The sequence below is a fragment of the Juglans regia genome, chromosome 14, assembly GCF_001411555.2.
Source record: "Juglans regia cultivar Chandler chromosome 14, Walnut 2.0, whole genome shotgun sequence".
In the NCBI taxonomy this organism is placed as follows: domain Eukaryota; kingdom Viridiplantae; phylum Streptophyta; class Magnoliopsida; order Fagales; family Juglandaceae; genus Juglans; species Juglans regia.
In genome coordinates, this window is record NC_049914.1 from 8,831,350 (window position 1) to 8,843,903 (window position 12,554).

At 38.8% G+C, this 12,554-nt stretch overlaps 2 protein-coding genes across 2 annotated transcripts; one reads left to right on the plus strand and one right to left on the minus strand.

The window, feature by feature from the left end:
- Positions 1-3,745: 3,745 nt before the first annotated feature.
- On the plus strand, positions 3,746-4,588 carry LOC109013017. Its single transcript, XM_018994929.1, has one exon. It carries the CDS (start codon positions 3,746-3,748, stop codon positions 4,586-4,588), a length of 843 nt encoding a protein of 280 aa, XP_018850474.1.
- A 4,841-nt stretch (positions 4,589-9,429) lies between these two features.
- Positions 9,430-11,535, minus strand: LOC109013019 (scarecrow-like protein 14). Its single transcript, XM_018994932.1, has one exon. It carries the CDS (start codon positions 11,533-11,535, stop codon positions 9,430-9,432), a length of 2,106 nt encoding a protein of 701 aa, XP_018850477.1.
- Positions 11,536-12,554: the final 1,019 nt, after the last annotated feature.

A 12,554-nucleotide genomic window follows, 5' to 3' on the forward strand; every position in this document is an offset into this window, starting at 1 on the left:
ATTTTGAAAATATTAGGGCATATATGGTTTTAGAATGCCAAAACTATAAAATCCATGCAATTTGGTTAAATTTAGAGTTTGTTTGCAATTAGTAAAAATTTAAGGCATAAATGACAATTTTTGAAAGTTTAGGGGTATTTTTGTGAATACCCATTTTTTTTGAAACTTTTGATTTTGAACCTATCCATAAAAGTTTTAACTCTAACTTAGTATGCATACGATTTACAGAGCTGCGACGCTAATTTCAAATTTTCTCGGAAGTTTGTAAATTTGCCTCTAACTTATACCTTGATAAATTTATTATGAATTATTGATAAATGCTTTATTTATTCTTCAATTATCATGTCCCAAAGCTCGAGTGATGGTGAGATAAATCAATCATCCGACAAGGCAACGGTAGCAACTAGGATCGTACAAGAGGACACCATCATGATCAGTGAGTTTGATATGTTGCTCCATGGGAAAAGATGTCGGACGAGCGCCAAGATGTCCATTGTCAGTCAAGATGTCGAGAGCATACTCTTGTTGGCTAAGAAAATGCCATCAGGAGGCTGAGCCACTTCCAAGCCAAGGAAATATTTGAGGGTGCTAAGATCTTTGATGTGAAACTTCTGAGATAAAAACTGCTTGAATGTGAAGATTGCATGTGAATCATTACCTGTAAGAAGAATATCATTGACATAAACAAATATTATGGTAAAAGAGGAACCATGAGAACGAGTAAATAGGGAGTGATCGGCATGGGATTGAGTAAAACCAGCCAATTGAATAACTGAGGAAGTTTGGAAAACCAATTCCGAGAGGCTTGCTTAAATCCATAAAGGGACTTGTTCAACTGGAAAACCTGGTTGTCCCCCTTTGGGGAATATCTCGAAAGAAGAGTGATGTAGACTTTTTCATCTAGATCACCATGAAGGAAGGCATTGTGAACGGTGTAATGATCATTGACATGTAACAGCAATAGCGAGGACACATCGGACTGTGACAAGTTTGGCCACGGGAGCGAAGGTATCGTGATAATCAAGTCCTTCAACCTGAGTGTACCCTTCAGCGACTAAGTGGGCCTTGTGTCTCTCAATAGAGCCGTCGGCCTTGAGTTTAGTCTTGAAGATCCATTTGCAACCAATGGAATTTTTGCCGTGAGGTAATGATTGAAGAGTCCAAGTGTTATTGGCTTCCAATGCTTGAATTTCAAAAGCCATGACATCACGCTAGTGAGAATGTCCCATGGACTTGGAGTAGCTCATGGGTTCATTTTGCTATAACAAAACTGGAAATTCATATTCGAAAAAGTAACATCACGAGATATAAAATTGCGATAGATATGAAGGACATAAACACGATAGGCTTTGTGACCATGAGGATAGCCTGAAAAAGTATATTTGACAGCTATAGCGGAAACTTTATCACGATTGGAGCGAGAGGTTTGAGCATAGCAAAAACACCCAAAGACACGAAGATGAGCATAAGATGGAGGTTTGTGGTATAAGAGTTCGTATTGAGATTTGTTGTCCAAGGTGGTCGGGATTTAGTTACTGAAATAAGTAGTAGTGGGGATGCATTCTCCAAAAAAAGAGATCGGAAGGTTAGCTTGTAAACGTAAGCATTGGGAAACATTGAGAAGATGGCGATGCTTACGTTCAACAACATCATTTTGTTGTAGGGTGTTGTTAACACAAGTGCGTTCATGAATAATCCCGTGTTGGGAGAAAAATTGTTGCATGTTGTGAGATAGAAATTCTTGGCCATTATTGGTGTGAATGTGACGAATGGAAGTTTGAAATTGATTTTGTACTAAGGCATCAAAATGTTGAAGATATGTGAAAGTTTCAGATTTAAATCGCATAAATTATATCCACGCGGTATGTGAAAAATCATCCACTATAGTTAAAAAATAATGTGCTTCAAATGTGGAAGGAGTGACATAACCACCAAAATGTCACAATAAATACGATTAAAGGAAAAATTACTTTTATTGCAATTTGTTTGAAATGAGAGTCGGGTTTGTTTTCCCCAAGTACAAACATCACAATGAAAAGGGCTACTAGAGAAATCTATGGCCTTATTCAAACATGAAACCGATGGGTGGCCTAACTGTTGATGCCATAAAGAAGGGATGGTTTGGTGAGTTTGAAATGCAGAGGAAAAATTAGGGTGGATGGGCTTGTAGTAGTAGAGTCCATAGCAAAGTTTACCCATTCCAATCAACTTTCTCATATGTAGGTCCTAGAAGACACAAAATGAAGGAAAAAATAGGGCAACACAATTCAAAGATTGGGTTAGTTTGCTAATTGAGAGATTAAAATTAAAATCAGGAACATAAAGGACATTATCCAAAGATAAATTTTCAGATATGTGAACACGACCAATTTGAGTGATTGGAACAATCTTACCTGTGGGAAGTTGAATAGGATTAGCATGACCAATAGGTTGAGAATTGAGGAAAATAGAAGATAATAAAGCCGTATGTTCACTGGCACCACTATAAATTACCCACTCAGAGGTGGTGGACGATAAATGGGATTTACAAGATAGTGAAGAAACAATACCAACAAAATTAGCCGATGTAGGTGCGGATGGAGTGAGTAAGTGCAGCAATTGACGATATTGAGCAGCAGTGAGGCCAGGAATGGAACTCTCACTAGGAGCACTTGAACTTGGAACGTTCATGGCGTTGGTGGCAATGTGAGAGGACCCTAAGTTTCCATTATGAGTGTGATGAGTGCCACAAAAATGATCCCAATTGTCAGGATAATCGATCAATTTATAACATGTATCCTTCCAATGATCGAGATTGTCGCAATGCTCGCACTTGGGTCGACCACATCCACGTCCCTTTGACTCTGTAGAAAGGGAAGAGTATCCAGGATGATGGGTAGCCATGGTGATGGAGCCGGTAGGAGGTGGAAGGTGAAGGAGCCGTTGGCGTTCTTCTTGATTGAGAATGGATTAAGCATTGCTGACATTAAGGAGTTTCTGAATGGCAAGTATTTGATTGCGTATGGAGGCATAAGAATCGTTGAGCCTCGTTAGGAACTGGAAAACACATTCAGTTTCTTGATGTTGTTAATGGGATTTCGTGGCACCACAAGTGCATTCAGGGAGTTATATGAGATTTGTTAATTCATCCCAATAAGATTTTATGGTGTTATAATAAGTAGCAATTGGCATACTTCCTTGAGTTAGCAGATCGACATCGTGTTTAAGTTTGAAGATATGAAGGTTGGAACTTTGAGAAAACTAAGCTTCAAGATCAAGTCATACCTCTCGAGGGTTGTTGCAGTAGAGAATACTGGAGATAAGAGACTTATCAATGCATTGAGGAGCCAAGACAAAACCATGTTATTGCAACATTCCCAAAGAGAGAACTCATGACGATCGGTAGGTGCGGAAAGAGTGCCATTGAAAAAACAGAGTTTGTGCTTGGCATTGAGAGCTATAGAGACAGCTACAAATCCGGCACAAAATCATCTTTAGGATTGTAACTGTTATACTATAGCTGTCATGACCATTTAATTCATTCCTTATTTGTTGATTTGTACAGATCAATAGTGATATACGGTAGCTTAAGTTTAGGAGCAAATATCTTACTTTCGACTTGTATATATTCTGTAATTCCTTCTCTAATAAAGCGTGTGAGCCTACCTTCAAGTTTGTGCATTTTCTCTATATGGTATTAGTCTAAAAGTCACCAAACCTCTACCGAGTAATTTTCCTGGTTTTTCCCTCTCCTTCCGCTTCCACCATGGCCAATCCTTCTTCTGAAAACACTCCCATAGCCATTAATGCTTCTCAACAAATCACTGCAAGGCTCACACCAACCAATTTCCCTTCCTGGCATGCTCAGTTTGAGTCACTCCTCCTCGGTTATAACCTCTATGGTTACATCGCTGGAACTCATACGTGTCCACCCCAACCAATGACAACTGATGCAGCTACCTCTGCAGCTTATCAGCTTTGGCTCCGTCAGGATAAACTTATTTTAAGTGCTATCCTGACCTCTGTCTCTCCAATTGTGATACCGCTCATAGCAACATCAAAGACATCTCATCAAGCTTGGACTAAACTCACCAAGCTCTATGCTAGTCGATCAAGGACTCGTGTGATGCAGCTCAAAGAGGATCTCACCCTCTCACAGCGTGGCACTCACACAATCACAAAGTATCTCCACTCTGTCAAAACAATTGCTAATGAACTTGCTCTTATTGATGCTCCTCTATCTCAGGATAACATCATGTTGTATGTTTTGCATGGATTAGGCTCTGAATATCATGACATTGTTGCCCCCATTCGAGCTCGTGAATCCTCTCTTTCCTTTGAAGAGTTACATGATCTTTTAATTGGTCATGAGGCATATCTCAGGAGGCTTGATTCTACTGCACAATCCTTGGTACTAACAGCAAATACTGCTCAACGTCGAGCTCTCATGCTTCAAAACCACAGAACTCACAATCATCAAAGAATGACTCCAAGTCCAAACCTAGGCAGTTCAAGCTGTATAAATACCCACCAAAATGCCAATTCTGTGATCAACAAGGACATGTTGCAAAATACTGCCCAAAACTGCAGCACCCAGAACCACATGTGAACTGCACTACTGTTGTTTCCAGCCCAAACAAGCGCTGGCTTCTTGACTTAGCAGCCTCTCATAACCTCACCTCTCATGTTTCCAATCTCCAACTTCACTCTGAATATGATGGTACTAATGAGGTTATTATTGGCGATGGCTCAGGTTTGCCAATTACTCACTCTGGCTCCCTCAATTTATCTTTTCCAAAAAGAAATTTTCATGTTCAAGATACACTTTGTGTGCCTGCTATAAATAAGAACCTGATTTATGTTCATCACTTCACCAAGCAAAATAATGTTTCCCTCGAATTTCATCCCAACTTTTTTCTTGTGAAGGATCAGAGAACGGGGTAGATAATTCTTCAAGGACCGTGTGAGCATGGCATCTATCCTCTACCTTCATCATCTGTTGCTACACTCGTTGCACTCATTCATGAAAGAACTTCCGCCACTGGTTGGCACCAGAGACTAGGCCACCCATCTTCAAAAGTTGTTAACCGAATTCTTAATTGCTTTTCTCTCCCAACTAGTTCTTCTAATTCTTCTAATTCTACTTATTGTCATTCGTGTCTCATTAATAAAGCTCATCAGTTGCCTTTCCATAAGCATGGTTTAACTAGTAAAGCTCCATTTGATTTGATATACACGGATGTATGGGGACCTTCACCCACTGCCAGTCTCAATGGTCATCGATTTTATGTCATTTTTGTAGATCACTTCACAAAATATGTATGGTTCTTTCCATTACATCAAAAATCTGATGTGAAAAGTATCTTTCACCAATTCTACAAAATGATTGAAACAAGATTTCAAATGAAAATTAAAGGAGTGTATTCGGACAATGGGGGAGAATTTGTTGCCTTAAGATCATTCTTTATTCAGAATGGCATTAGCCATTACACAACAGCCCCCCATACACCCGAACAAAATGGAGTGTCCGAAAGGAGACATAGGCATATTGTCGAGACAGGCAAAACTCTTCTCACTCATGCTTCTCTTCCCTAAGAATACTGGGCCTATGCCTTTGCAACAGCCACGTATTTGATCAATAGGCTTTCTTCACCTGTTCTTCAACACAAAACACCACTTGAAGCTCTTTTTAATCAAGCCCCTCGATATGAGAAATTGAGATCCTTTGGCTACCTTTGTTTTCCATGGCTTAAGCCTTATAACACCAATAAACTTCAAGAAAAATATGTCCCATGTATCTTTGTTGGCTACTCAACTAGTCAAAGTGCCTACTTGTGCCTACATCTTCTAACTCAGCGCCTCTATACTTCTAGGCATGTCATCTTTGATGAAAATGTCTATCCTTTCCAACAAGAGACGGCTAACCCACCCAATATCTCATCCACTTCAGAAAATGATTTCATCTCGGGACCAATTCTGTAGCTTGTCTCCAAGGATAGCATACATGTCTCACGGCCTCAAGAAGACATCTCTCCTGCTTCTTCCCCTTCAACTGAAGTCCAAGAGCCAACCATTCCAATTTCAAATCAGGTAACTCCAGAAAACCCACCTCCTTCATTGACACAGCCCACACGCACCATCATCACAAGGTCCATGAATAATATTTTTTGGCCTAAACAAATTCATCACACATCTAAGCATCCAATACCTGAATCCCAAGACCCTACATGTGTTAGTCAAGCTCTAAAGGATCCAAACTGGCGAAAGGCAATGTTAGATGAAGTCACAGCACTTCTTAACCATGGGACCTGGGAATTGGTTCTTCCTGCTCAAGATCAAAATCTAGTTAGATGTAAGTTTGTGTTTCGAATTAAGAGGAATCCTGATAGCACAATAACTCGATACAAAGCCCGACTTGTTGCTAAATGCTTTCATCAAAGACTTGGGATTGACTACTCTCAAACATTCAGTCCAGTTGTAAAACCATTCACTATTAGGCTTATTCTAACCATTGTTGTCATGCATGGTTGGTCAATACGACAACTAGACATCAACAATGCTTTTCTGCATGGTTCTCTTGAAGAAACTGTTTTCATGCATCAACCCCCAGGGTTTGAGGACTTATCTAAACCTCATCATGTATGCAAGTTAAAAAAGAGTATCTATGGGCTAAAGCAAGCACCACGGCAGTGGTACAAGGCTCTAAGAGACGCACTACTCAATTTTGGCTTTATCCACTCAGCAACTGACACCTCCTTGTTCATTTTCAAGTCTAAGGAAATTTTGTGTTATTGTCTTGTTTATGTTGATGATATAATTGTCACAGGCAATAATCTCAAGTTTACAAATGAGGTTATTGAGAAGCTTGGCAGTGCTTTCTCAGTCAAAGATATGAGCAACTTGAACTTCTTAGGCATAGAGGTCCTTCACACAGCAAAAGGACTCTTCTTGTCTCAACACAAATATATTTGAGAACGTTAACAAAAACCTCAATGGATAATGCAAAGGAAGTCCAAACTCCAATGTCTATTACAGCAAAGCTAACAACTACACAATCTTCTGAAGCTGTCAATGGCGTTGAGTACAGAAAAGTAATTGGAGACCTTCAATATTTGGGACTCACACACCCAGATATTGCTTTTTCTATCAATAGATTAGCTCAGTTCATGCAAAATCCGAAATCAACTCATTGGGCAGCAGCTAAAATGCTTCTAAGGTACCTCAAACAAATAATGTTTTATGGTATTCCATTACAAAAAAATGCAAAATTCAAACTGCAAACATATAGTGATGCGGACTAGGCATCAAACACAGACACTCGAGTCTCCACAACTGCTTTCATAAAATTCCTTGGTTCAAATCCTATTTCTTGGTCAGCCCGAAAGCAAAGAGCAGTCTCAAGATCATCAATTGAAGCAGAATTTCGAGCACTTGCCACTGCCATTTTCATGGCTCGCTTCTATGTGAGATAGTTGTCTCCAGTGAGTGGTGTGGAGACAAGAAGGGCACCTGGATGGTTTGATGAGTGAAGAAATTATGGAGGATAATCGAGATGATTGGAAGAGGTTGCAAACATGGTGGATGGCAGAGAATAAAATGAAAGAAAGAATCGAATGTCTCTGATACCATGTTAGGAAACCAGAGACATGGTATTGAACATAAAAACTTTGTTAACTCTTCATTGTTTACATGTAAATTTATAATACAAAGCAATGAGCAAAATCCCATCAATGGTGGGTTTAAGAAGGAAAGTGTAAACGGTAATATCAATCAAGAAACTATATAGCTATACATGAGATGTTAGTGGTACGAGAAGCAGATATATGTGCGAGATTTGTGTAACTCTAATAAATTACCTTACTTTATTTGTGAATGTTGGTCGAAAAAGCCAAGAGATTGTGGCGTGTCAGATGGATCAGGTGCATCAATGAATTTCTCGACAAGAGCAAGTCATGTCCTGATTTGCTGTATGTAAAATGACTAATTATATATGATGGCCAAATCGAACCGAAAGAAAACAGATGAAGGGAAAGAAAACTCGTATATGAACCTCTTTTTTACCTTATCCAGGTTTCCTACCATTGGATCCGCTTTTGGAACAAGATATTGACTTTATGACAATTAACGTATGGTATTGTACAGCCTCCAAGGACCAGAAAATAACCTCAAAAAATAATGTTAGTACCACAGCTCCCAGCTCCTATTGGAGTTACTGCTGGTATTTTTTTATTTTTTATTTATTTTTACTTCTTGATTAAAGAAATGCATTTTAATGATGTTGTGAATTTTTTCAAAAAAATATTTAAAACTTAAAAAAAAAAAAACATACCAAAATTATTAACGATAGTTCTAGCTACCGGCTATGGTTGGAGTGCCACCCTAACCACTCATGATTATGTTTTTGACACAATGGATGGCTGCTGGCCTACCTCATCAATTTCTAATAATGGATTCACATTTAGGTATCGTTTGGTTATTAAACTTCTCTCAATTTATTATTATAATTTTTTTAAATCTCAACACAAAATATAATAAATAATTCAATTTTTTTAAATCTTAAAATAATAATAATATTAAAAAATAATATTTTAATAATATTTTATCATCTCAACTCAACTATCTTCTACATCCAAATGCAACCTATTAAAATTTTTCCAATTTTTTAAAAATACATTCCTTAAAATGGACCGTATTCATCCCATCTAGCTAGATGGATGTGACTTGTAAACAAAAGAGGCTTCCCCACCATCCGAGTACTTCATTTCTCGGTGCATTAATTTTTGAAAAATGATATTTATAATTATAAAATATATAAGTATCGTTTATTTTTTTAAAAAAATAAATATATATAATTTATATGAAAAAGATTAATTTTTTAATGATAATTTTAAAAAATATACGATATTTGTACCATGCTGTATCTAATATTATTATTTTAATTTATTTTTATATATAAAATTATTCATTATTTAAAAGAACTTTAAAATTTTAACTCTCGTCAGTTATCTCTTTGAAATTATATTTCTTTTTTTTTTTTTCCATTGCTTATCATAATTTTTTAGACTTGCGCGATCGAAAACTACTAGCGCCTATATTGACGGTGGTTTTGAGGTTGGCCTTATTCAGAGACTGCTAAAGAGTACTCCAGAACCCACTGTAGACAAAATAGAACTCTCGTATTATAACGCAGCATACGAAAAAAGAAAAACGTGTGTATATTACACAAAACGTCAATAACTACACGTTCTTGCTACGATGAAAGTCCAAGGGACTGAGCCAGAGCAACGTCCTACGGGCACGTAGTACGAAACAAAGAAAATGGTCAATCCATTGATCAAGATGTCACAGTGCGATGACACAAACTGCAGACTTGTTATTACACAAAGAAAACTCGAAGACATATAGATTAATATGATCCGGCCTGAAAGGATGAAAAAATAAATAAACATGTTAGGCAGTTTTCCAACAGGAGAGAGCACAGAGGATTCGACCTTTCCATCCCTGTAGCATCCAATGCCTATCTTCATCCACTAAGAAATCCTTGTGGTAACACAGCTTCACTTGCGTCTCCACTTTCTTCATGATCTCCTGGTTCAATGGAAGTTGCCTCAACCCAGCTCTCAGATTCCGAACCTGCCATTGCTTATATGTCTCCGGCCTTTCAACCCTCTTTTCTCCTTCACACGCTATGACGTTCAAAACCTCCTTCCCATATATCTCTTGCTCAAATACCATCCTGTCCTGATCTTCTCGGCGTAAATTGGCATCAAGCATATCGAATAATGCAGAAAAGTAGTGCAGTGCCTCCCGGAACCGTGACGTGAAAAATGGAGCATTATAGGATCCATTAACGATTCCATGGATAAAAACATCTGGTTTTATCATCTTAATCAACTTCAAAACAGTGTCACGATGACTGCTCAACACTACTGTCTCATCCTGCAAGTACCTAAACTGGTATAAACAGTTGACGACTATCACCTCATCTCTGTTAATCTTGAGGTCTTCCAACTGGATAGTTTCCCATTTCTGTGCTATGGCATTGTACTCGAAAGGGACTTTAAACCTCTCACAATAACTTGCTAAGCGACGCCCTGTTTCCTCAATCCTTGCTGCTGGCCTGGAACCAGGTTGGGGAAAGTCTATACCAGTAATGCGCAGCACGGGAGGCCCACCAGGTCTTTCGGAGAGATTCTGGATAAGTTCAGGCCATTGGAAACCATACAGAATACCGAAATGAATGATGTGGAGCTTAGTTGCTTTCTGTGATAGGTCCATGATCGTTTGGGTTGCAAAGAAAGTGGACATCCTCATGAAGGGGCAAGCTGAAAGCAATAACCTGAAAGCTTGGAATATATAAAGAGAAGATATATTTTTAGCAGCGAGTGCTGCATATACCTCGCTTCCACTGCCTACCAAGCGTGCCTCAAGAGCGTTAGCAAAGCAATGGGCCAGCCTCTGGGACCCGTCACCGGAAGGAGAAGAATGCTGTCTAATCTGCGATAGTAGTTCATTTGCTCCCTTGAGATCGTTGCCTCCCACTGCTTCTGCACAGTGCATGAGAAGACTCCTCAGGTCAACCAAATCCCTTTTATTCGCCCGTTCTTTCTTGCCAGTAGTTCTGCCATTTCTGGCTCCCTTCTGTTTTCCAGCCTGATGTAACATCGTTCCTCGTCCATTTTGCATTAAGGCTTGAAGAGTATAGGTTTCAAACTCATCTTCTTCAGTACTGCTAAATAGCAGTAGTTTCTCAAACATCTCTGATCGCTCAGGTGCCTCATTATTTAGTGCCAAATGCTTATTTCTCCAGCTTCTTGGCTCGTCGACACTCGAGTTGATAATAGTACTGGTGATCATTTCTTTCCATTCCATTCCACCTGGTGAGTGATCCCTCTTACCTTTCTCCGCTGCATGCACCACTGATTCTGGATTTTTTTCCATGAGCTCTAGAGGGAATAATCTGTTATTCTCGAAACTTAAAATCGAATCATGCTTACGGCCATGTGGAAGAAATCCCCAAGTTTCCTTTATCACATCTTTAGGTTGCAGAAACAATTGGCTCCCCCTAATCGAACCTGGAGCTAGGGGTGTACATAGAGGAGGGGCCGAGCCATTAATGTTATTTCCAAAGTTGCTTGGAAGGCTGATTGACTGCAAACAGGACAGGGAGTTGGATTGGAAGTTGGACTGGAAGGGGAATTCAGCCGGAGAAGCTATAACACAAGAGGACTTCTGCTGAGAAAGATCACAAATCAAGCTGGATTCAATAGCTTTGTTAGCATGGACAATGCTCTTGCAACCATAATAATTGCAAAAGCAATTACACTTGTTCACTGTGCTCACTCTATTTTGATGGGAAGGGATTTGATTGATTAAGGATGGATATTTCTCACCGAGTACATCATAAAAGGGTTTTTCAGCAGCTTGAAGAGCAGCATCAGGGAACCTGCAGGTCGCACCCTCCAGGCCTTCTTCCATAAGAATCTGGCTTATGTAGTTCAAAACAGCAACGGGAGAGTCACTTTGTTCTGAATGATGCCCTCTAGTTGAGCTCATGTTTGAAGGTAGATATAAATTCACTAGGGCCTGTATCAGTGAAAAGAATAAAAGAAAGAGCCATGGAACTATTATTTTAAGGAGTTTCAATAAATTGGCAAAATATAGCCTCAGGAAACAAAAAAATAATCGGCAAAATATAGACTTGACAGAATACAGATTCATATAAACTCAGAAAAACGAGGACTATATTTGAATATTAGATATACATCTGCCTGCAAAACGTACACCATAAACTGCAAATGAAGATTTAAGTTGGAAAACCAGAAGCTGAAATATAATAAGAATGAAAGGATATGCCATGTTAATTAAGTTCAGTACTTTGTACGTTTCTATGTCTCAAGATCAATCCTAACTGCAACAGTTCGATTGCATCAGGAAGTAAAACTTTGAGGTTGAGGAACAACCCTATCTTCTATTGAACAATGGCGGTTTTAGAGACCTGTTTTATATAGTAGAGCTAAGAATAGCAATGGACCTTCAAATAAAGGAGAGATCGAAGTTATAAAACGAACATATTAGACTTCTTGTAATGAGATGAAGATCATATGTGATATAACTCAAAACACATGAATTGCATGAATATCATGCTTTATAGAAAGAAAGCACAATCAATAAGTTAAAGAGACAAAAGATCAGAACGCCATACCTCAGAGAAACCTGAGGGTATGGCCAGTGCATGTGCTCTGGCTCGTAGGAGCAAAGCTCTAGCTTCTTTAAAAAGACATGAGTCGTCCACCAAAATTGACTGCAACAGAACATCGTTTTAACCTGTACGTACGTGCAGACAGAACAGTAGTAAGTCCTAGGGCCTCGCTGAATATATAATATTGCAGAAAGGTGAAAGTCAGAGCATCCACACCAACTAATTACGTCTAAAACTAGAGCTTAAAACCAAGTCATTTTTTAGTTAGGAGGCGTACACGAATACCATGCGACGGCTAGAGTTCCTGTTTAATTTTTATATACTTTCTTTCGCTATCATATTGTAAGAATCAATGCCGGTTTTTGCTGATCGT

Excerpts from the sequence above, each read along its gene's own strand:
- LOC109013019 (XM_018994932.1), bottom strand. The coding sequence starts at position 11,535 with ATGAGCTCAACTAGAGGGCATCATTCAGAACAAAGTGACTCTCCCGTT.
- LOC109013017 (XM_018994929.1), top strand. The coding sequence starts at position 3,746 with ATGGCCAATCCTTCTTCTGAAAACACTCCCATAGCCATTAATGCTTCT.